The 24,604-nt window shown below is 47.2% G+C and overlaps 1 protein-coding gene across 1 annotated transcript in view; it reads left to right on the top strand.

Annotated features, from left to right (window-relative positions):
• Window positions 1-1,621: 1,621 nt before the first annotated feature.
• Window positions 1,622-24,604, top strand: part of PRSS56 (serine protease 56) — a 36,502-nt gene continuing 13,519 nt past the window's right edge. The window contains exons 1-9 of the mRNA XM_066621573.1: window positions 1,622-1,724; window positions 9,050-9,211; window positions 10,496-10,549; window positions 13,015-13,204; window positions 14,532-14,640; window positions 14,750-14,909; window positions 16,226-16,368; window positions 17,961-18,120; window positions 20,748-20,936. Coding sequence (XP_066477670.1) covers window positions 1,622-1,724; window positions 9,050-9,211; window positions 10,496-10,549; window positions 13,015-13,204; window positions 14,532-14,640; window positions 14,750-14,909; window positions 16,226-16,368; window positions 17,961-18,120; window positions 20,748-20,936 — 1,270 coding nt within the window. The remainder of the gene's footprint in view (window positions 1,725-9,049; window positions 9,212-10,495; window positions 10,550-13,014; window positions 13,205-14,531; window positions 14,641-14,749; window positions 14,910-16,225; window positions 16,369-17,960; window positions 18,121-20,747; window positions 20,937-24,604) is intronic.

Genomic DNA, 24,604 nt, shown 5'->3' with positions numbered 1-24,604 from the left:
CGTACCTAGAGCATGAATCAGCTCCATGCTCGATACCAGCGGGGGCCCCGAATACCACAATCAGGGTCAGCACACTGCACAAAGAGCCAGTCCAGATGCTTATCTGTTGAACACCCCCAATCGTGAGGAAACGCATCCCAGTGCCTCTTCCTCACAACCGCAGACAGGCCTGTGTGAGGAGAAGCCTCCTGCGTGCGCTGTTTCTCCACCATGTGACCCACCCATGTGGTGGCCTGAGCCAGGACTGCAAGGGCTGCTGTTTCCCAGAATCCCCTGGGGCCAAGTTATGTCAAGGAATGAAGGGCACCCAGAATCCTCTGGGGCTGGGTTATGTCAAGGCATGAGGGGCGATGGTATTTTAGGTGCCTGAGAACTCTCGCCTCACACCTAGAGCATGAATCAGCTCCATGCCCAGTACCAGTGCCAGGTCCCTGAATCCCAGAGTTAGGGTCAGCAGACTGCACAAAGAGATGGTTTGGATGATTGTCTGTCCAACTCCCCTTTCCCCAATCGTGAGGAGAGAAGCTCATCAGAGCACCTCTCCCTCACAACACCAGGCAGGCCTGAGCGTGCACTGTCCCTTCACCAAGTGACCCCATATGATGGCCTGAGCCAGGCCTGCAGCAGCAGCAGTTTCCCAGAATCCTCTGGAGCTGGGTTATGTCAAGCCCTAGTTATGTGAACCCCACTCCCACGCGCCTCTCCCTCAGGTCTGTGAGGGGAGACCCCCGTGCTTGCACTTTCCCTCCCTCACGTGACCCCCCTCCCGTGCGTTGGCTTCACTGAGCCAGGCCCGCAACGGCTGCTGCTGTTTCCCAGAATCCTCCGGGGCTGGGTTATGTCAAGGCGTGAGGGGCGGCGGGCCCCCGTGTCCATGACACGGGTCGTGGAACTGCCGTCACGTCCAGACGCGTTCACACTCCGAGCCACCGCGGCCCCCGCGACGGGACAGGGCGGCCAGTTCGAAGGCAGGTGGGGAGGAGACGCCCCGGGCCGTCCTGTCCCGTCACGGGGGCCGCGGTGGCTCGGCGTGTGGAGGCAAGAGGAGGCGGCCGCGGCCTCGACGGGCCTCCTGCCCTCCTTCGGGGGCTCCGCGGCCGGGCAAGCCAGCCCGGAGCGCCCGGCCACTCTGCTGAGGGAGGGAGGGAGGGAGAGCCGGCCGCCCCCGCCCCTCGCCCCGCTTCCAGGCTGACAGCATCGCCTTGGCGAGGAGGATGAAAGGCCGAAGAGGATCAAGCGAGGCGGGTCGCCTCTGATCACGGAGGGCCCTTTGATGGCGGGGTCCCGCCGAACAATGGCCTCATTCAGCCGAGGGAAGCCCTCTCCAGGCGGCCGAGCAGGGGCCCGCCGCAGCACACGCCTCCCTCCCCCCCCCTCCGCCCAGCAGTGGCTGGCATCGCTGCTGGCCTGTGTCCTCCTCTTCCTTGCCCTCCCCGCCACACAAGCATGGGAAATGCTGTCCTTGTCACACACACACCCCCGCCCCCCACTGGCAGGGTATATATTCCAAGGCAGCCCCTGCCTGGCTCCCACTTATCCCTGGCAGAGGAGCCGCTGGAGGAAGGTCCGGGGGGACCAGCTCTCCCTTCTCTGCTCTCAGCCCCCCCTCCCCAACTGGGACATGAATTCTGTAGTGCTGCTGCTGGTCACCTGCCTGGTGGAGCCGGCCGTTGCAGCCCCCCTGGGCAAGGAGCAGTACGCGATGCCACCCAGCGTCTTGCAAGGTAAGGGGGCCAATGCTTGCTATCAACCAGCCATTGCAGCCCACCTGAATAAGGAGCAGATGCAACCCAGCGTCTTGCAAGGTAAAGGGGTCACCAGTTGTTACCAACCAGCCATTGCAGCCCCCTGCGCAATGAGCAATACCCGATGCCACCCAGCGTATTGCAAGATAAGGGGGCCACCAATTGTTGCCAACTGGCCATTGCAGGGCCCCCCCCATGGGCAAGGAGAAATACCTGATGCCACCCATCGTCTTGCAAGGTAAAGGGCCACCAGTTACTGCTAATTGGCCACTGCAATCCCCATGGGTAAGGAACAATACATGATGCCACCCAGGGCCACCAGTTGCAGCCAGCCAGGTGTTGCAGCCCCGTAGGCAAGGAGCAATAACCAGTGCCACCCAGCATTTTGCAAGGTAAGGGGCCACCAGTTGCTGCCAACCGCATCCTAGTCCTGCCCATCCTAGTCCTGCCCGAGTCTCCAGCTGCACCTGGTTGGAGGGCCTGCCTAGGCATCCTTCAGTCTTGGAAGACCACTGTATCGCGCTCTGAATGGTGGCTCTAGAACAGAGTGTTGTCTCCAGTGCACAAAGCCTGGGTCAAGTAGATATGGAATATAGACTGTTACCCATGCAGCAAATCTGCCCCCTCCACGTCGCTGAAATGGTCCAATAGAAAGGCAGAGGCCAATACGGTTGGTTCCAGCGGCGTCGCAGGAGTTGCCAGAACGTGACTGTGTTCAGCCATGAACTGCCTCGGGGACTCGGCTCCGGATTTTGCCTCGAAGTTGTCTCCTGAAGCCTTTTCCGTAACTGGATGTAGCCACAAGGCAGTGGAGGTTTGGGATCAGAGTTTTCCTTCTCTCAGATGAGCTGCCTTCCCAGGCTGACGAGTCCCATCTACCCGGTGGCTAAACAGCCTCTTACGACAAGTACAGCCAAACTGAGGGCCTATTCTTATCCCCCAGCCCCCAGGGTTGGAGGGCCAGTGTGTCACTTAGTTTAGCAGTGCCTAATCCGTACTTTCAGGCACTGGACAAATTATTATTAACCCTTCTGCTTTGGGAGGCAGCATGGAGAAGTGTTTAGGACAGTGGTGGCTTCAGAAGTCAGCTTCTTGCTTAGGGTTAGCAAGCATTGATGGAACACTGTAGTGCATCGCAAGCATTTCGCACATGGGATCTGAGTACATGATCTTTGCAACAACCATGTGAAGTTATTTTTCCTGTGTTTGTAAGTGGAGATGGGTGGACAGGCTGAGGTGGCTTGCCTAAGGCTGTCTAGCAAGTTCCTGGGAGAGAAACATGCCTGGACTGAATTTGAATCCTGGACTTCTTGTTTCATAGCTTGGTCTTTATATCTAGTTGCCAGGGGAGTACCACCACTTCCATGTGCCTTGACTTCTCTTTCCAGTAGGACTCTGAGGGTGCCTGGCTGGCAATAGTCACACAACAGCTGTTTGTCCAAAATGTGTGTAACAATTATGTTCTGAATAGCACTGCACAAAGCCAGTGTTTTTCCTGTATTCTCTTGAGGGGAATCGCAGAGCAGAAATTAAGCATAGATGCTTCCTGGTCATAAAGTTTGAGCCAATTGTTCAAAGCTGCCCCCTCCCCCCCCCGGTTACCAATTTGTGGTCAACCTGCACAAATGGAGGTAGAGCTCATGCCTCTCTCCAGAAATATGTAAGTTTAATTTTTATGCATTACAATATAAAGCAGAAGCCCCTGCTAGTTGCAACCTGCCAATTAGCCTGTCAGGGGGCTAGGAATACTAAAGTACACCAGCTAATTTCATTGAACAGATGGAGGATGCCACATAGATCCCAAAGAATACAGCTGTTTTCATATGAGGTTTCCATCATTGTTTGCTGTTGTCGGTCTGTAAGATGATTGAAAGAACATCAGGTGAGCCCGGCTGGATCTGACCAAAGTGGGTCCATCTAGTCCAGCATCCTACTTCCCACAGTAGCCAGCCATATAACTCATGTAGGCAAGCAGCTTTCTCCTGCTGTCTGTCACCTGGTATTTTAAGGTAAACTGCTTCTGATTTTGGAAACTCCAGCAAGCTATCATGGGTAATGGGGCTGATCCTTCCTGTATTTGCTTTTTCTTTTAAAAATAGCCATCTAAACTAGTTGAAATCACCACTCCTTGTGGCAGTGTACTCCATAAGTTAAGTGTAAGCATTATGTGAAGGAATTTGGTCTGTCCTGAATGTGGACTGGTGAGGGGCCATTCACTTTCTTTTCAGCACTACAAAGAAGTGAGTGAGATCCCGTTGCACTTGAACAGCGGTTCTCAAACCTTAAGAACAGAAGAACAGCCCCACTGGATCAGGCCATAGGCCCATCTAGTCCAGCTTCCTGTATCTCACAGCAGCCCACCAAATGTCCCAGGGAGCACACCAGATAACAAGAGACCTCATCCTGGTGCCCTCCCTTGCATCTGGCCTTCTGACATAGCCCATTTCTAAAATCAGGAGGTTGCGCATACACATCATGGCTTGTACCCCGTAATGGATTTTTCCTCCAGAAACTTGTCCAATCCCTTTTTAAAGGTGTCCAGGCCAGATGCCGTCACCACATCCTGTGGCAAGGAGTTCCACAGACCAACCACACGCTGTGTAAAGAAATATTTTCTCTTGTCTGTTCTAACTCTTCCAACAGTCAATTTTCGTGGATGTCCCCTGGTTCTGATGTTATGTGAGAGTGTAAAGAGCATCTCCCTATCCACTCTGTCCATCCTCTGCATAATTTTGTATGTCTCAATCATGTCCCCCCTCAGGCATCTCTTTTCTAGGCTGAAGAGGCCCAACCGCCGTATCCTTTCCTCGTAAGGAAGGTGCCCCAGCCCCGTAATCATCTTAGTCACTCTCTTTTGCACCTTTTCCATTTCCATTATGTCTTTTTTGAGATGCGGTGACCAGAACTGGACACAATGCTCCAGGTGTGGCCTTACCATCGATTTGTACAACGGGATTATAATATTAGCCGTTTTGTTCTCAATACCTTTCCTAATGATCCCAAGCATAGAATTGGCCTTCTTAACTGCCGCCGCACATTGGGTCGACACTTTCATCGACCTGTCCATCACCACCCCAAGATCTCTCTCCTGATCTGTCACAGACAGCTCAGAACCCATCAGCTTATATCTAAAGGTTATATCTAACCTTTTGTCTCTGGAGCCCTTTACATTCCTAAACAAAGTTTCTGGGAGCCCAGCTGGTGCATGCGTGGAGTCAGTAGTGTTGCTAGGGGTGTGTGGGGTGTTGACCATATCGGGTGACGCCCTCAGGGTGCCACTACTGACAAAAATGGTAAAATCTTGGTATTTTTGAATTGTACCATCATGCTATATATCATTTGATGTGGAATTTCATGCAGAATGCAATAAATCAAACTGCATTGAAGTATCTATATTCTATCAAATGTTATCGCCCGAAAAACCAGAAAAGGAAATCACAATTATTATGTAGTGGATTTTTAAAATTTAAAACTGACCAATGAGACTGATGGTTTCAGGAAGCAACGAGGTGTTATTATGACATAGCAGAGAATCAATAAGGTATTAGTATAAGTCAGCTCTCATTTCCATGTATCAGAGCTAATATTAGAACTCTAAGGGCGCAATCCTAACGCCTTATGTCAGTGCTTTCCAGCACTGGCATAGCAGTGCCAATGGGACATGTGCTGCATCCTACAGTTGAGTGTCACTCACAGAGGCCTCCTCAAAGTAAGGGAATGTTTGTCCCCTTACCTCAGAGCTGCATTGCCCTTATGTCAGTGCTGGAAAGCACTGACATAAGGGGTTAGGACTGCGCCCTTATTCAATTGTGTGGGTGTTATCAAGTTGAATAGGGGTTACACCAACTCTAGTGATGCCACTGCATTTAGATTGTGCATATAATATTGTAATTTATCCTGTATAGTCTGGTATGGGAGGAGGTCCATCATGGGGGTGATGCCATAAACTCATGCACCAGTTGGCACAAACCCTAGCAATGCGTCTGTGCAAAGTCTCAGGGAGCTCCAGTGCGGCACAAGCATTGAGCAGATGGCAGCCATTTATGGCGTGATTTTGGAGCCCCTGAAGGGTTCTCAGGGAGTCCCAAGATTCTGTGGAGCACACTTGGAGAAGCACTACTCTAGAAGGATGAGAGAAGAATGTGGTGGTGCTCCACAGTGCACTTATTCCAGCATCAGTAAACATCTCTCCTTCATCCAAAAGCAACAGCAGTGGTACAAGACCTTTTTTCAGACCAACTAAAATGGGACAAAGCAGTGCACAACCTTTAAGCTCCCCAGAGACCTCTTCAGGCTTGGTGTTAAATAAAAGTGGCCAGAGGGAAGGATAGGGAAAAGAGAGAGAGCAACTGTCTCAGGGCATAAGGGACATCATTATAGAACATCTTATCCATCATCATTAACATGCTTTTATCTATTTTCCTCCCCCTTAATTTTTTTTACTAACCTGAAGAAAAGGATCTCTGAAACTTGGAAAGTTGTTCACTACTTTGTGGCATTTAAGTTGGTTTTATTAAAAGTTATTTCCACACTGTTGTTTTTGGATTTTTTTTTCCTCATGCACTTGCATGGTTACCTCCATTTTCTGTCTGTAGCAATGTAAGGCATTTGGTAGCACTTGGGGCATTTGGCGGGCCGCTGTGAGATACAGGAAGCTGGACTAGATGGGCCTATGGCCTGATCCAGTGGGGCTGTTCTTATGTTCTTAAGGCTGCAAACCTATACACGCTTTCCTGGCGGTTGCAAGGACTGGACACAGTGGAACTTACTTATGAGAAGACATGCATAGGATTGAGCCATATGCCACATATCAGGGTGGACAGATTCAGAATTGTGGGATTTACATCGGTTCTAGAAGAACCCCTGTAGTTTCCAAGTTGAGTCAGGTTTTTTGAGACAGGAAAGGGAAGGGTGCAACAGTCATATACTTAGGGTTAGACTTAGGGTTATATTTAGAACAAGGGAACAGGGTATCTCTAGCACATGCTAAACCCAGGTATTTATTTTCTGTCATATAAAATCATTTTTTACACAAGCTTTGTTTGTTTCAGCATTTAGCATTTATTAAACAATTGGGATTCAGACACCTTTGCTGAAAGCCATGAAACTGAAAGCCATGGAGAGCTACTAGTAGATGCAAGGAGGGGGAGAAGTTGAATGAGGGTGGTGTTGTCTGCTAGTGGGTAGCAGTGTTTGGATGTTTGTCTGTCAAGCTGCTCACTTACCTGGTTGTAAGCCCCAGTGAACATAGTGGAACTTATTTGCAAGAGGATTGTGCTGTCAAGTGGATTTTGATATCTTTTCAGGTGTCTTAATTAGCTTACATTGCTTTGTTTTTATGAGCTTTTCTTGCTCTGTTTTTGTAAACCGCTTTGGGCTGTCACTGACAGGAATGCTTTCTAATAATAAAATAATGTCCCAATCTACTTTCTGACCTATTGTGAATGGAATTGCACTCCACTTGAAAGGTTCACAACTGGGAGGTGCTTTTAGATCCAGCTCTCTCTTTGGAGGTCCAGGGGGCTTGGGGGCATGAAGCATCTTTTACCAGTTGAGGCTAGTGCTCCAGCTGCGACCTTCCCAGATCAGAGATAGCTTGGCTATGGCTGTTCACACTCAGACAGTGTTCTGTCTGGATTAGCGCAATATGCTATAGAGAATATGCTGGAAGCAGGGTAGAAGCAAGCTGTTGCCTCAGGCAGCAGATTGGTAGGGTGAACCATCTCAGTTCACTTTCTTTCCTCCACTACATCTCCTTCTCCTTCCACTCCCTGAGCTGGAAAAGGCTTAGAGGAGGGCTTAGAGGAAGAGAAATGTGGAAGGGGGGCAGAGTGCCGAGCCAGAACTTTGGAGATTCAGCAGTGCAAAAGCTCTCACATAATCAGGTTAGGGGAGCAGTGTTTGGCATGCTGCCTCAGGCTTCAAGAGGTCTTGGGTCAGCTGTGCCTTGAAGACATCTTAGAAACTACAGTTAGTTTCTCGTTAGTTAACTACAGTTAGTTAGAGCCAGCTGGGCTGACACAGGCCTGTGCCAGCTCCCAGATGCTGGACTGGCAGTGCAGGGCAAATCCTAACCCCTGTCCCAATCAACCTTACGTGGGCTGCTCAGATTTGTACCTGTGAAATTGCTGGTGCAGATCCAAGTGTCCCATGGGGCTGGCTGAGACATTGCTTGGGGTAAGAGGAAAAATATCCCCTTACTCCAAATTACTCTCCAGTCAGCACCTACCTTGTGCTGGATGCAGCACAGGCCACTTGGCCTGCCTGTTCAAGCACAAGTTAAGATTGGACTGTTAGTAAAAAAAAATACAGCAGATGGGTTACTAATTGGAGCTGGACGTCTGGAATGCAACTTGCTCGTCTTTAAACAGCTGCACTGGCTGCTGTCCATTTCTGGGCCCAGTTCAAGCTGTTGATTTTAACTTTTTAAAGTCTGAAATAGCACTGAGAGGATTCTGCATTCCTCACCCATGTATCTCTTTTGATACTAACAACAAATCCCAGTTCTCTTCTTTCTGTGTGATTGATGCCCTCCTGTCTTGTACCAGATGCAGTTTGCTCCACTGGTTTTTATTTGATGCTTGGAGCCATTTTCATGTACCCTTCTACAAATGGATGGACACAGCCTGGTGGGTGCTTCATGATCCTCGGTGCAAATACAAACTCTGGCAACAACAGCAAAGATGATTTGCTCCTTCCAGTTGGATGCTCAAAGCCAAATGCCCCTGGAAAACCCTTGGTCTGTGACAAGTAATAAGCAAAAAAGGGAATGCCATGAGGCCTAGCAGGGAGGTTAGCTGGAGTCTCAGCACTCGCGTACAACACTGACTGGCCTAATTCCTAAGCAGACATTCAAGAGTTTGCTCACACATTTGATAAATGTGTACATTGTGTGGGAAGAGGTGGCACTGCGGTGGCAGCTCTATTCCTTGCCCTGGGTATGTTCATCCCCCTTCTTAACATCTGGAATTACATATTATACAAATATATATTTCCTAAGTGAGGATCTTCTGGTTATCATGAGTGCAGGAGTGTTTGGTGGTGGCAGGAACATTTGCTGGACAAAGTTAGCTGGAGTGGGTGTGTTTGTGACATCTACTGCTTCTTCCTTTAAAATGCCCTCCCTCAGGATTTTTTTCCTTATAGCTAGACTTCTTTCAATTTTAGTAGAAAAAAAATTACAGCAGAGGAATGGCAGGCAGGGAAGAGCTAAGCACCCTCTTCCACCCATCAAACTTTCCACTGCAAATACTTCTCTTCCCTCCTCCCTTCTAACATTAGTATCTTTCTGACTACCCCTGCAGCACTATCCAGCCGGGGCACACTGGTGCTGGAGTCTGCCATGAAGAATGCACTGCAGTCCCTAGAGGAAGCATTGTCAGAGCATGCTCGAAGACTCCAGGAGTGTGAGGAGTGTGTGCTCTGTCTCTTTGGGGACTGTGGCAATTGGACCCGGGAGTGTGCCTGTAAGTTCCTAATAGCTATCTATAGTTTGTCATATGCAACAAAGGACAGTTATCTTTTGCCATTAATCACTGTGTAGCTCTTCTCGGCATGAAGGCCATCCCTGACAGATACACACACAGGTCCAGTTCAAATGGCAAACCATGGTTCGTAATTTTGTGCACAAGCAGTCATGAGCCTGCCATGGTGTCTTCTCATCCCAACAGCTATGGTTTGTTATGACATCTGAACTGGACCACAAAAAAAGTTGCTTCTCTTATTTAAAAGTTCTGCTCCTGCAACTTTAGCCTGACCCTTAACGTGCATACAGAGAGATCGCAGAGCGACTGAGAGGTATGGTGAACCAATTGAAGGGAATTAGCAGGGATAGCCCCTTCACAGAGGTGATGGAAATTTCCCAGGCACACAAAATTACCTCAGCTGTGTAAATGCACTTTTAAGAGAAGCCCACCAAGGCAAGGCAGTTTAGAGCTCCTCTGCTAGGTGAGCTCTCATACACCGTTGATCATTTAACAGGTGATCATTATGCTGCTCAACATATGGTAAGATGTGTAGGCAGGAGGGCATTCTCATTTGTCTAGAGCAGCAAAGACACTCGGATTGGTCCTGCCTAGTCCATGGATAAGTCTTCTTACTGCATCTTCTCTCCCCAGCTGCAGAGTTGCCATCTGGCTCCCTGCCCAGCTGTGAAGCTGTCTTGCAAGCCCAGGAAACCACAGAACAACCCGCCAGGAACTGGGCCCTTAGCAGAGTGTGTGCCTCTTATCGGCGCCTATGTTTGGGCCAGGAACTGAGCACTGATGGCTGCATTCATCTCATGGCTGAGCACTGTCAACTCCGCCTGCAAGAGTGCCGTGAGTAGCACACAGTGTGAGGCCAGGGAGTGGCTGTTTTCTAGTACTCTGCTGCATGTCTGTCCCTTTCCTCTCTCAGATAAGCAGTTTCTGTGATCCAGGTTAGGCTGAGGTCAGTGGAGGACTAAGGATAATTATCATCCCTTTGTGGTTTGGTCATAATCTGGAGTGCAAAAGATCACCACCCCCAGGCACTACACAATGAACATGACCCCTGGATTCACCCCAGTTCACAGCTGTCCCTGCCAGAGGGAGGCAGAGGATTTTGGGTGCCATTCCTGGCAAGCCAATGGTCAGGGATTTCAATTAGGAGTATACTTTTTACTGCTAGTATATGGCATACCATTTCAACTTCTGACCACATGGCCAGCCCTGAGTTACAGTGCTTGCTGAGAGACTCCATCTTATCATCTCTCCTTTGTCCTCCTACAGGGCTGGAAAGGGACATGGGCTATTTGAACACAGTTGCAGACCAGGCTGTCCAAGGTGAGAATACAACCATGTGGGTGATCACAGGAAATAACCCTTCCCAGAAGCAGAATGGAGCCCTGCAAAGTAGAAGGTTGCTGGAAAGTAACCTCCAGAGTTCCTAGCCAACCCAGTCCACTCCCGCCTGGATGCTGCATCGCGTGCATCCTTGTGGCTCTATCCCCTTTGACAGCCCCAGCACTGCAGGGCTCCGCAGAGGCCTGGTCAAGCCCCATGTGTCAGCATTTGCTTCCCACTGTTTCCCGCAAGGGGAGAGGTCAGCGTCGGGCGCAGTCGGGGCCACTAGGCTGAGTCCAGGTCCGCAGGGACAAAACACAGGCTCTCGCTTGCCTTGTTAATTGGGATTAAGTTTGGCAGTTACATGAGCATGGGGAGGACCCCCTCCCCCAAACCAGCCACACTCCAGTCTTCTGCCAAACCTCTTGCCTTCAGCCAGCAGAGCTTTGAGGAGAGCCAAAGCTGCACTTGCATTTCAAGCCTGGTGATCAGGTCTCTGGTTTGAGATGCTGGTGGCAGCAGGATCCTAATACCAGGTTTCTTATAAAATAAAGGTTGAATGAGGGTTGCCAGCTGGTTGTTGTTTATCTTGTTTTTTGTTTTGTTTTTATATTTTTTTGTCAGGCCTCTTTGTGACTTTCAAGCAGGCAGAAATCCAATTGATGGATTTTTTTAAGGTGGTGTAGAGCTGTGTAAAACAATGATTGGTTGGTTGATTGATCAGCTGCTTTTAAACTGATGAATCAATTAAATTTAAATGCATTTGCACATTACGAAAGACTCAGTATAAATGCCCTTTTCAGATACTGACAGAAGTAGAAAACGTACCATTTTAAGAACAAAAAAGTACAACATACTGTTAGAGCACAAGGTCATCCTTAATATTTTCTTATTTCATTCCCTATTTCAGTAGCACAGCAGAGGGGGGAGAGAACCACCCTCAAAATGTACACAGGGGTGTCACTCACAGCCCAGTCAATTAAATTATGTTCATGTCAATTAATCAACCAAAGCTTTGGTTGACTGACTGACTTGTTGAGTCAGTGTAAAGCTTGCATTCCTAAGATGAAGTAATGGAAAAATGTGATTTGCTAAATTTCCCTTTGTCAGGGCAGTTGCTAAAAGCTGTGGAGTCCTGCTGTGAAGAATGCAATATACTGTACATTTATCTGTCCTACAGTATACATTTAAAACAGTTTGAAAATGGCTTAATTGATACAGCTCCCCTCTGGCAATCGTAGCTTCCTGAAGATATTGAGTTCTTTTTTATGGTCAAGCTATTTGTAACATTTAAACATATCATTTGGTTGGTTCTGCACACATTTTTTAAAAATAACCTAAATAGCAGCTGTGGGGGTGAGGGTAGAGGATGGGAATCAAGGTTAGGACTGTGGTGGGAAAATTGGAGCTTTACCCCTTTGTCCCTGCAACTCCTCTAACCTGGATTGGGAGTTTCTATGGCTACTATTTGCCCTGGAAGAGTTCCATCCTAATAATAAATGTGTGGTTTGGCCCTTAAGAGGCTGTGTCACATACACCTAGTGCCAATACATAACTATTTCTTCTAATGCAAATTTTTCCTATTTGCAAATGCAGTTCATTGAAGGTTTTTTTTTAAATCAACAGTAGCAACATATTTTTTTTAAATCAATCCGTAGCAAGTTATTAGTCATCATCTACATGCAAACATAATTCTAACCATGATTGCAAACTCTCTAGCTTGAGCTTAACCATGGCTAACTTTACAATCAGTACAGTACTCCTATAATATGAATTATGATTAACTACAAAAAGGAAGTGGTGGGGAAGTTCAGCTGTCAGAGGAGAGGATGGAGGGGGCACAACTTGTGAGTTCAACAATGCCATAATCTTCACAGGGTAGATAATTTTTATGCAGGAGACTGTCCTGATGGAATGTGCTGTGCTGTGCTCCATGAGCAATTCAAGAAGCTGCAATGGCATCATTTACACAACACTGTTTATCCTCCTCTTCCTGCTAAATGCAGTAGCATAACTAGAGGGGGTGCAGAACACTAAGTTTTGCATGGCGCCTCACTGTAGCATGCAAGCAGTCCCTCCCCTTCAGAGCCATTTCAGGCTGCTAGAGCATTTCTGAGATTTCATCTGGCCTGAATGCGCATTTTCAAGGATGTCATTCTGCTCATAAGGACTAGACATTTGCATTAGTACCAAAATGAAAGTTGAAATTCTCAGGAAGCTGAATTCTGTGCTCAGTACTACCTTAATTTTCTGCACTTTTTCTGTGTGGTTGCAAAATCCCACCATATCCTGAGACCTTCGTCTTATTTGCAGAGTGGGAACTGCAGCTGAGAAGTGGTGATTGCCCACCCATGAATCCGGAGCGGTGGAACTGAGAGATGATCCTCCTCCAATACCTGCTTAGGGCTCTGATGATGATCTTGCCCTCTCATCCTCCAACCTTTTCTTTTTGCTTCCTTTGCCAGGCTTGTGTGGACACCGCATAGTGCTGGCCCCAAATGAGACGGTGGTGAAAGGGAAGATTGTGGGGGGCAGCAAAGCCTGGCATGGAGCTTGGCCTTGGCTAGTATCAGTTCGACTCAACGGGGAGCTGATGTGTGGTGGGGTGCTGGTAGGTGATGCCTGGGTCCTCACAGCTGCCCACTGCTTTACTGGGTAAGGCTGCATCAGGAATCAGTGTCTTGCATTGATTTATATCTCTGTCTAGAATTGTGTACGGTTTTGAACAGCATTACATAGCGGTGTACAAAACACCACAACTTGGTCAGCCTGTTTAAAAATCCATAAAAGGCTGGAGATAAAGAAATTAGTTTCCCTAGAAATGAGACTGGGGCCAAGGACCAGGTTCCTGGATCCATTCAGTGAGAGCAGCATGATACCAAGACATAATAACTGGTGTAGTGGCATCCTATGACATTAACTGGAATCTGCATAGATAGAACTGGTTGCCAGGTCAGGAATGCATTCATTTGTATCTTTTATTTATATATACATTTAGCTCCTGCCTTACAGGCCTGACAGGGCCCTTGGCTGCCCATGAATCAGCTCTCATCCCCAATATTAATTTTAAAAGTAAACCTTTCATGCCATACAACAGAATTAAAATAGAAAAATGGCAGCCGTTGTGTTGGTCTAGTATCTAGCTCAGTGGTTCCCAAACCAGGGGAACCGGAAGAGTACCATTTGCCCTTAAGGGGAGTGATTGTGCTGGCCTCCGGAAGCGTCCAGGAGCCATGCAACCCCCTCCGCGAACCTCCCCTCTGCTGAAAATAGTGTCTACTGGTGATTGGAGCCCACTTCTGGTTTTCATTCGAAAACCAGAATTTGGCTCCTATCAGTGCTATTTTCAGCAGCAAGGAGACCCACAGAGGGGGCTGCAAGCTTCTTGGACTCTGCCAGAATCCACCATAATATCCATGTAAGTTTTACAGCCCCTTGGCACTGTGATCGCTGCAGTGCCATTGCTGGTCTCCTGCCCTGCCCCCGCAAGGACTTAGCAGGTTCCCAGCTCCTCTGTAGGAGTTTGGGAATCACTGATCTAGTTCACAGTTTTTTGTTTTTGTTTTTGTTTTGTTTAAAGATAATAAAGAACTTTGATGAGGCTCCTGAAGCCAGAGAGAGCAGTTAAATCAGACAACAGGGCCTCTATTGGGGTAGAATTCTTAAAGGAGGGTGCTATAAGAAGAAGGCCCTTCTCTTTCTGGAAATCTGCCCAACTCCAGAAAGTTGGGGGTTTGGAGTAGAGCTTCCCCCAAAGACAAAGCACATGAGGAGATTTGACTGGCTGGTTTTTAAGTCTCTTGGACCCAAACTATTAAGGCCCAAGAGAAGTAGCTGGAAAGACAAATATCCTGTATCTGTTTACACATAGACCTATTTGTTAATTGGCAAGTACGCTAGAAATGAGGCCCTGTTGGCTGCCTGCAGGGGGTTGAAAGAACCTGGTTCCTGTATTTTTGCGCACTCTCTTTTCTCCTAACAGAAGCAGCAATGAGTTAGCCTGGTCTGTGGTTCTGGGGGATTATGACCTAACAAAACCAGATGAAGGCGAGCAGGCAGTGCCTGTCAGTCGCGTCCTTCCCCATCCCAAGGTGAGCAGATGATGCCCTTCTCTGCCATCCTGTTTTTAAACCGTTACTAGTCATCGTGCCATTCCGAACCTTCTGTTCTTCTCATGGCTCCTCTTTCTTTGTTGTGCAGTTCAACTCCAAGACATTTCACAACGATGTGGCACTCCTGGAGCTCAGTAGCCCTGTGGCCCCCTCCACCTGGGTGGCCCCCGTATGCCTGCCTGAGCAGCCTGCAGAGCTGAGCACGGGGACACCTTGCTATATCATTGGCTGGGGCTCACTTTATGAAGGTAGCTGTCAGAAAGACCATTTGGGGGCATGGATAGTCACGGGCTTAGGGCATCAGTGCAAATGTAGGCTATACCTGACTAGTGTGTGGAGAGGGTCTTGGAGTGAGATTGTGGCAGCAGACCCCAATTACACTTATTCAGTACTTTGTGAGAACTGGCTCTGGAGGTGTCTGTTTGTACCAGTTCTACACATTTAGGTTCTGTCCACATGACTGAGAACTCTGCTTGCTGCAAGGTAGCAGAATAATTAAGACTGTGGATTGGAAAGTCTCCCGTTCATATCCCTCAGCTACGAATTCACTGTCCATTCTTGGGCAACCTCAGATTTCTTGCTGTAACATTACTGGCCAACTCACAGACCTTTTGTAAGGATTGCTGAAATAATGAGCATGAAATGTTTTGAGCATTCAAAAAATACAGTATATATATTCAAAACTGAAAGCGTTACTAATGTTGCAAGTAAGAAAAGTCTTTGTTTTTTCAAGCATTTCTAAACTTTTTCAGAGAAAGTCAGTTTGAAAGAGAGACTACTGCTTGCACTGTGTATACATACATCCTATTTTCATTTTGGAGCAACAGGTTCTGCAGGCTATCTTAAAGTTTCCAAAACCTGCAGACTTGTTGGACCAGAGACAAAAGCAACATTTCTCTCAAGCCACTTCCATCTCTCCTAAAAGCAATTGTCTGCTGCAAACCAGATGTGACAGTGAATCATCCTTTAGCTTTCATGCTTGGGATCCTACACATCTTGTAACTTTGGGGTGGGGCTTATCCAGACTGGGACCACATCCAACCTATTCCATTTTCCAGACTAAAAACCACCTCCCCAAAGCTACAATTTCAGAGGCAGGTAGCAGCTTCAGGGTGATTTATAATCAGGAAAACAGCATTGGGGAAGGGTTAAGCCCCCCTCCCATACTATGATCCCAATCTGGATAATCCCCCCCCCCCCCGCATTTGATTGAAAACAAACCATGGAAAATCTCAAGCATGGGATCTAAAGACACATTAAAACTGACATCCAATTTGTCTTTCTGTTTCCCCAGAAAGTCTTAAGCCTTAAGAATGTTTGAGACTGGTTTGGAACAGGACTGAGAACAGATGAGAGAATGAGGAAAGGCTATAAGGGCAAGTCAGGGGAGAGGGAAAAGAGCACAACTGATTATACTGTTGGAGGGTTGAGGCTCCCTTGTGGGTTTTCCTGCCTGACCCAAGGATGGCTGTTCCACAGCCATGCCAAGATGGACGGTGAGAGAGGTGGGAGACTAGGTGAGTATTGGCCAATACTTAACATCTTTGGCTTGCTTGCCTCACAGATGGGCCAGCAGCTGACGTGGTCATGGAGGCCAGGGTGCCTGTGCTGGCCCAAGATATCTGCCGGAGCGTACTGGGGCGTCAACTCTTCACCAATACCATGTTCTGTGCTGGGTATCTTTCTGGGGGCGTTGACTCTTGTCAGGTAATGGTCTGTAGCATGTGGGGAGAAGGGAGCCAGAAATCATGATAAGGAATTACCTTTGGAGACAGTCTGTACCTATTCAGTGCATTTGCAGCTTCATAATGAAATGAAGGAGTAGTTAATTGGCTTAGAATTTGGCATCCCAAGAACTCCAACTTTCAAATAGCAACCTTTGGAACTTTGCTGATCTAGTCACATGCCAGATAGAGCTGAAATGAAGTTTTGCAAAATTTCAAAACTTGGGCTGAAAAAAAAAATCACGTTTCACCATATACATTTTGTTGTAGAAATCTGATGAAAAAAGTCCAAGGTTCAGATTTTGGACAAGAAATTTTGCATCAAAATCTGAAACATGACATTTTTAATAGGTGAAATGAATGAAGTTCTCATCAAATATTACTAAATTCTGTTGTAAGCAGTTTATCAGATCTTGTCAAATACTGATTGCTCCCTATCCACTGAAGAACTTGGACCTTTGTCTCAGCTTTGCTCCTTTGCCCATCACCAAACAGACAAAATGGACCTTTTCCCTTGGAGCTGCTTGTCTGTTGCAGATCAAGGGAGGAATTTGAAATATAAGGGCTTCATTAGTCATTTAATATTTGAAAGCACACCTAAAATATGGAAGGGTGTACATTTTGCTGATTCAGCAAGCTATACATGGATCCCACCCACTCCGTTCAGCCAAACAGTCAAATGTCTATTCATCTGTTTCCTATTTTGCTTACTTACGTTGCATAATATTTTTGTCTTCTGTTAACGGGAGGGACAAAGACTTACAAAGCTCCATCCCCTGCCCACTGGAAATCCCATTTAACTCCCATTTGAGATTGTACCAGCAACCATATTGTTGCAAGCCTATCTTTTCAGCACTTGAAGACTAGAAATGTGCTTTTTTTCCTTTTAAAAAAATCTACCCACTCTCTCTTACTGAATACTGAATTTTGTGATGAATATATACAGGCCTGGCCATTGTTAGATCCATCCATATGTTCATCTAATCCCATATTAAGCAATTGTGTATTAATTTTTGCCTTCAGCAGTATGTTCTATAGGTCTGTTATGGGCTGTGTAGCTAATAACCACTAAAAGACTCTTTTCATGTCTTTATCCATTTGTTTGCTTAAATAATTTAAGCCAGTGGCCATCACAGCATCCAGTGGCAATGAGTTCTGATGATTTTTGGTGCCTTAGGTGGAAAAGCATTTCCCTTTTGCTGGTTTTAAACCCCCTGTTTATTAGTTTCTGTTGAAGACCCTGAGTTTTTATAGGATCAGAAGTGCAGATGACCATGCTTTTAAAGTGGGCAGGGAAGACCATGCAGTGGCATGTATTCAGGGGGAGCTGTCAAGTTTTGACAGGTAGAGGTAGAGGTGGAGGAGTTTGTATGATCTGGGGAATCCTCCCGTTCAGGGGAGCAATCATTGTATTGCATGGCCAGCCTGTGCTTTTGGTGCTGAGATCCCCCAAAGTATCAGGCCGACCACTTTGGGCAGCAGAAACCTGCAGTAGATCAGCCAGGGCAGTTTGGATGTTATTTTCTTTTGTTTCTGTGCTTCCTTTTCCAACATACAGGTGCTTCTCCTTTCCAGGGTGACTCTGGAGGACCATTGACTTGCTGGGAACCCCTGTCTGAGCAATATGTGCTCTATGGTATCACCTCATGGGGTGATGGCTGTGGGGAACGTGGGAAACCTGGGGTGTACACTCGTGTCACAGCCTTCACAGACTGGATACATCAGCAGATGGAGAGTGAGTGCTAGAACCGTGCCTCTTGTGCAGTCTCTCAGCTCCCCAACATGGGGAAGAATGAGCAGCAGGTCAAGTGGGGACTTTAGGGCACTGCCCAGGCTTCTGTGGGTGGGGGGCATGGTGAAGGAGGAAGGCATCCACATTATCAAAGAGGAGGTAAGGGAATGGTTGCCTCAACCAGAGCTGCTGTAGGAGGTTGAACCAGTCGAGTCAAGCCACGCCCTGAGGGTAAGGAACATAAGAACAGTACATAAGAACAGCCCCACTGAATCAGGCTATAGGCCCACCAAATGCCCCAGGGAGCACACCAGATAACAAGAGATCTGCATCCTGGTGCCCTCCCTTGCATCTGACATAGCCCATTTCTAACATCAGGCGGTTGCACATACACATCATAGCTTATAACCTGTAATGGATTTTTTCTCCAGAAATTTGTCCAATCCCCTTTTACAGGCATCTAGGCCAGATGCCATCACCACATCCGATGGCAAGGAGTTCCACAGACCAACCACACGCTGAATAAAGAAATATTTTCTTTTGTCTGCCCTAACTCTCCCAACACTCAATTTTAGTGGATGTCCCCTGGTTCTGGTGTTATGTGAGAGTGTAAAGAGCATCTCTCTATCCACTCTGTCCATCCCCTGCATAATTTTGTATGTCTCAATCATGTCCCCCCTGAGGCGCCTCTTTTCTAGGCTGAAGAGGCCCAAACATCATAGCCTTTCTTCATAAGGAAGGTGTCCCAGCCCAGTAATCATTTTAGTTCTCTTTTGCACCTTTTCCATTTCCACTATATCCTTTTTGAGATGTGGTGACCAGAACTGGACACAATACTCCAGGTGTGGCCTTACCATACAAAGGCATTATAATGTTAGCTGTTTTGTTCTCAATACCTTTTCTAATGATCCCAAGCATAGAATTGGCCTTCGCTGCCACCACACATTGGGTTGACACTTCCATCGAGCTGTCCACCAGCACCCCAAGATCTCTCTCCTGATCTGTCACAAACAGCTCAGAACCTACTCAGAAGCTACTATGTATATTCTTTTAACAATGATAGTCAATGGGACTTACTCCTGATAAGTGTGAGTAGGATTGCAGCCTAGGATTGTTAAAAATATTCCTGTTTGATGATGTCACTTCTGGTCATGACATCACTTCTGTTGGGTCCTGATAGATTCTCATCCTAAAAAGTGGGTCTCGGTGTTAAATGTGTGAGAACACTGACATAGGGGATAGGGTTGAACACTATGGCCATAGCCCCAATTCAGATCAAGCCCAAAGGGGAAAAAAGCATGTCAGGGTCAGTGATATGAATAAAGTCATGTCCCATTTGGCCCTTACTCTAAAACTGAAAATTTGCTAATAGTGTACTATTGATTAGTATTTGCTAATGTCTCGTATTCTGTAATCTGTGTATCAAATGATAAAGGCCCATTTCAGACTGTACCAATAGCTGTTTTTTCACATGCTAATCGATAGCACTTCTTTCTCTGATTCCCTCAGTATTGGGCAATTAAACATTTTGCCGCTAATATTAGATGAAAAATTAATTCTGTCTCTTGTTTCATACTGAATTCAGTATGAATTCTAATTCTGGTGAATGTCCAACCAGGCCACGTTATAGAAAGGAGGCTTTTTTGCTGGCCTTCCTCTTTGGTCACTCAAGGCAAAAACGGCTCTGGACCTGTGCATGCATGCATGTTTGAGTGACTGTAATACCAAAGTTTTCAGTCATGAATGCACCAGTATGACCCTAATGCCACAAACAGAACTTCCTATGAGCTATTATCCCCCCAAATTCCAAAATTTTTTGGTGGTGTTAGTTCATACATTCAGAAGTTCATCATCAAGTGCTGAAAAATCCAGTGCTATGTATGCCTTTCTGAACCAACCCCCATCCCACCCCTCTTGCCATTCCAGGTCAATTTTCTCCTTGAATAATAGGAGGGAAAGGAATCATCTTCAGGGCCTTGGGTGATGCCGTCTGCAGAGGAAACGCTCCAGGAATTTTAAAAATTGTGCAGTCATATTATTCCTAAAACTCCAAAAGCCACAGTGGGGTAATCCTATTTGAGTATTACAGCTAAACTCCTATGCACACTTTCCTGGGAGTAAGTCCCACTAAACAAAGAGGAACTTCTGAGTAATAAGCATGTTGCATCCTCATCCTATTCAGATGCTGTGGTTGACAGCACATGGGCGCTGGTGTGATGTCCATCATATTCTAAGCCTATCCTGGTGTTAGAGAAGAACTGATGGCTGGGGGTTGGTGACTGTATGCAAGCTCCAGGTTTTAAAGGTAGCCTGTCTCCAAATGCCTGATACTGGGGAGTGGCCACAGGATGCAGATCTCTTGTTGTCTTAAGTGCTCCCACTCAAGGGCCACTGTGAGATACAGGAAGCTGGACTAGATGAGCCCTTTGCCTGATCCAGCAGGACTCTTTGTCTGTTCTTAGGCCTGACATCTGCCTTGATGCTCATAAATCCTTTCTGCACTTCTGGGCAGGCCATCTGAGAAATAAACCTTGTTGGTGCTCCAGCCTCTGCCTTTCCCAGAGTACATCCACCAATGCCTGCCACCCATCCCTTTCCTGCTGCTAACGTGCCACTCCTTCTCCACACAGAGTCGCCATCCAGCCATGAGCCAACCTGTTTTGAGTTGCTGGCTTTGGCCCAGATGCCTCCTGAAAGGCAACAGGTAGAGCTCAACCACCTGTGTGCTTTCTACACCCAGCTGTGCTCCCTGGCTGCCAGCCCAGTTGTTTGTGGCCTCATGGCAGAGGAAAAGTGCAAGATGAAAAGGCAGCAGTGTGGTGAGTGCTGGGGGAGACTTGAAGACAGCCTGTCAAGAAAGTACAGGAGTCTTGCTGAAGGTGGGTTGACCCAAAGTGGTGCAAACCTTGTACAAACCTGGGCATCCAGAGGAACCCAGTTTCCCATTAAAGACAAAGAACTTGCATGTCTGGTCATCACAATTACAATGGAAGGATAGGCAAGGCCTGGGCTTGCCAAAAGGGGTGCATTGCTTTCCTGCATCCAAACACTTGTTAGGAACTGCATATTCTTTTGAATTTAAAATGTATAAAAACGCACTGTGGGCCTAATCCTATCCAACTTTCCAGCTCTGATGCAACCATGCGAATGGGAGACATGCTGCATCCTGTGGTGGGGAAAGAGTCATGGAGGCCTCCTCAAGGTAAGGGAATGTTTGTTCCTTTGCCTGGCTGCAGAGTAGCTGCATCAGCATTGGAAAGTTGGATAGGATTGGGCCCTATATTAATTTAAACATGATGTCCACAAAGAAATGGAAAAAAGATGGATGCTCCACTACAGAAAAGAGTATTAAAAATAGGAAATACTGAATACAAAAGTGGGATAAATACAGAAATATACAGTAGGAATATCCTGAGTTAAACAAGTAAGGGCACAATCCTAACCAGGTCTACTCAGAAGTAAGTCCTATTTTGTTCAATGGGACTTACTGTCAGGAAAGTGTGGTAATATAAGAACAGCCCCCCTGGATTAGGCCATAGGCCCATCTAGTCCAGCTTCCTGTATCTCACAGCGGCCCACCAAATGCCCCAGGGAGCACACCAGATAACAAGAGACCTCATTCTGGTGCCCTCCCTTGCATATGGCATTCTGACATAGCCCATTTCTATAATCAGGAGGTTGTACATGCACATCATGGCTTGTAACCAGTAATGGATTTTTCCTGCAGAAACTTGTCCAATCCCCTTTTAAAGGCGTCCGGGTCAGACGCCATCACCACATCCTATGGCAAGGAGTTCCACAGACCAACGACACGCTGAGTAAAGAAATATTTTCTTTTGTCTGTTCTAACTCTCCCAACACTCAATTTTAGCGGATGTCCCCTGGTTCTGGTGTTATGTGAGAGTGTAAAGAGCATCTCTCTATCCACTCTGTCCATCCCCTGCATAATTTTGTATGTCTCAATCATGTCCCCCCTGAGGCGCCTCTTTTCTAGGCTGAAGAGTCCCAAACGCCATAGCCTTTTCTCGTAAGGAAGGTGCCCCAGCCCCGTAATCATCTTAGTCACTCTCTTTTGCACCTTTTCCATTTCCACTATGTCTTTTTGGAGATGCAGCGACCAGAACTGGACACAATACTCCAGGTGTGGCCTTACCATAGATTTGTACAACAACATTATAATATTAGCCATTTTGTTCTTAATACCTTTTCTATTATCCCAAGCATAGAATTGGCCTTCTTTACTGCCGCCGCACATTGGGTTGACACTTTCATCGACCTGTCCACCACCACCCCAAGATCTCTCTCCTGATCTGTCACAGATAGCTCAGAACCCATCAGCCTATATCTAAAGTTTTGATTTTTTGCCCCAATGTGCATGACTTTACACTTACTGACATTGAAGTGCATCTGCCATTTTGCTGCCCATTCTGCCAGTCTGGAGAGTTCCTTCAGGAGCTCCTCACAATCACTTTTGGTCTTTACCACTTGGAAGAGTTTGGTGTCGTCTGCAAACTGTGCCACCTCACTGCTCAACCCTGTCTCTAGGTCATTTATGAAGAGGTTGAAAAGCACCGGTCCCAGGACAGATCCTTGGGGCACATCGCTTTTCACTTCTCTCCATTGTGAAAATTGCCCATTGACACCCACTCTCTGTTTCCTGGCCTTCAACCAGTTCTCAATCAATGAGAGGACCTGTCCTCTAATTCCCTGACTGGAGTTTTTTTAGTAGCCTTTGGTGAAGGACCGTGTCGAACGCCTTCTGAAAGTCCAGATATATAATGTCTATGAGTTCTCCCGCATCCACATGCCTGTTGACCTTTTCAAAGAATTCTATAAGGTTCGTGAGGCAAGACTTACCCTTACAGAAGCCATGCTGATTCTCCCTCAGCAAGGCCTGTTCATCTATGTGTTTTGAGATCCTATCTTTGATGAGGCATTCCACCATTTTACCCGGTATAGATATTAGGCTGACCGGCCTATAGTTTCCCGGGTCCCCCCTCTTTCCCTTTTTAAAGATAGGCGTGACATTTGCTATCCTCCAATCTTCTGACACCATGGCCATTTTGAGGGAGAAGTTGCATATCTAAGTCAAGAGATCAGCAACTTCATTTTTTAATTCCTTAATAACTCTTGGGTGGATGCCATCAGGGCCTGGTGACTTATTAATCTTTAATTTATCAATGAGGTCTGAAACATCTTCTCTTTTAACCTCTATCTGACTTAATTCCTTGGTCAGGAGGGGCTGTTCGGGCAGCGGTATCTGCCTGAGGTCTTCTGCCGTGAAGACAGATGCAAAGAACTCATTTAATTTCTCTGCCATCTCTAATCTTTTATCTCTGCCTTTTATCTCCCCTTTCCCTCCCTCACCATCCAGAGGGCCAACCGCTTCTCTGGCACGTTTCCTGCTTCTAACATATTTGAAGAAGCTTTTATTATTCCCCTTAATGTTGCTGGCCATGCGTTCCTCATAGTCTCGCTTGGCCTCCCGTATCACCTTCTTACATTTCTTTTGCCACAGTTTATGTTCCTTTTTATTCTCCTCATTTAGGGCAAGACTTCCATTTACGGAAGGAAGCTTCCTTGCCCTTCACAGCCTCTCTAACTTGGCTGGTTAGCCATGCGGGCACCCTCCTGGATTTAGTGGAACCCTTCTTTCTTTGCAGTATACACCTCTGCTGGGACTCTATTACTGTTGTTTTAAGCAGCCTCCATGCACTCTGGAGAGATTGGACTCTTTTTACCTTCCCTTTCAACCTCCTTCTAACCAGCCTCCTCATCTGAGGAAAGGATTGCAGCCTGAGAGCCCGATCCTATGGTCCATGGCGTGACTCAGTGCCACAGACCACAGTTGCAAACATGCCATAAGGCATGTTTGCAGGGCTTACTGCCGGGCTCCCACCGGAGCTAGCCCAGCGCTGGCTGGAGTTGGGCTGGCGCACGGTGGGCGCCCGAGTTCCGCAGGTCGGTGGTCTCCCGGACCGCAGGGCTGTGGAATGGGAGGTGGGGGCGTGGCCAGGGGCGTGGGGGAAGCGTGTCAGGGGAGGGGGAGAGGCGGATCCACGGAGCCGAGATCCACAGGATCCAAGGCGCTAGGGCATGGCTGCTCGCCCTACACAAGTGCCTTTACTTTAGCGGCGATCAAAAGGTCGCTAAAGTGAGTAGCCCCATTGTGGGTCTGCTCCCCTTACTCGGGAAGCCTCCCGCGGTAGCGCAAGAGGTGCAGGATCCAGCAGGAGCCTGCCATTGAGCCGCCAGACCTGTGCACTGCGGGCAACTCAGGTTTGGGCTGCCCGGCTGCTATCCTATGCCCACTTACCTTGGAGTAACTCCTATTGACATAAATGGAACTTGCCTCTGAGCAAACATGCATAGTACTGTTTTGCTCTCTAAAGGTGTCTTTTCTGAATTAGTCATAATGAAAATGAAATGATTAGTAGTATACTAAATCTCACATTTTCTCTCAGCATTGTTAGGTTCAGTGAGCTAA

This window comes from Tiliqua scincoides, chromosome 3 (assembly GCF_035046505.1).
Source record: "Tiliqua scincoides isolate rTilSci1 chromosome 3, rTilSci1.hap2, whole genome shotgun sequence".
Lineage (NCBI taxonomy): Eukaryota > Metazoa > Chordata > Lepidosauria > Squamata > Scincidae > Tiliqua > Tiliqua scincoides.
The sequence above is the reverse complement of the archived record's forward strand: the minus strand, read 5'-3'. Positions and strand labels throughout refer to the sequence as shown.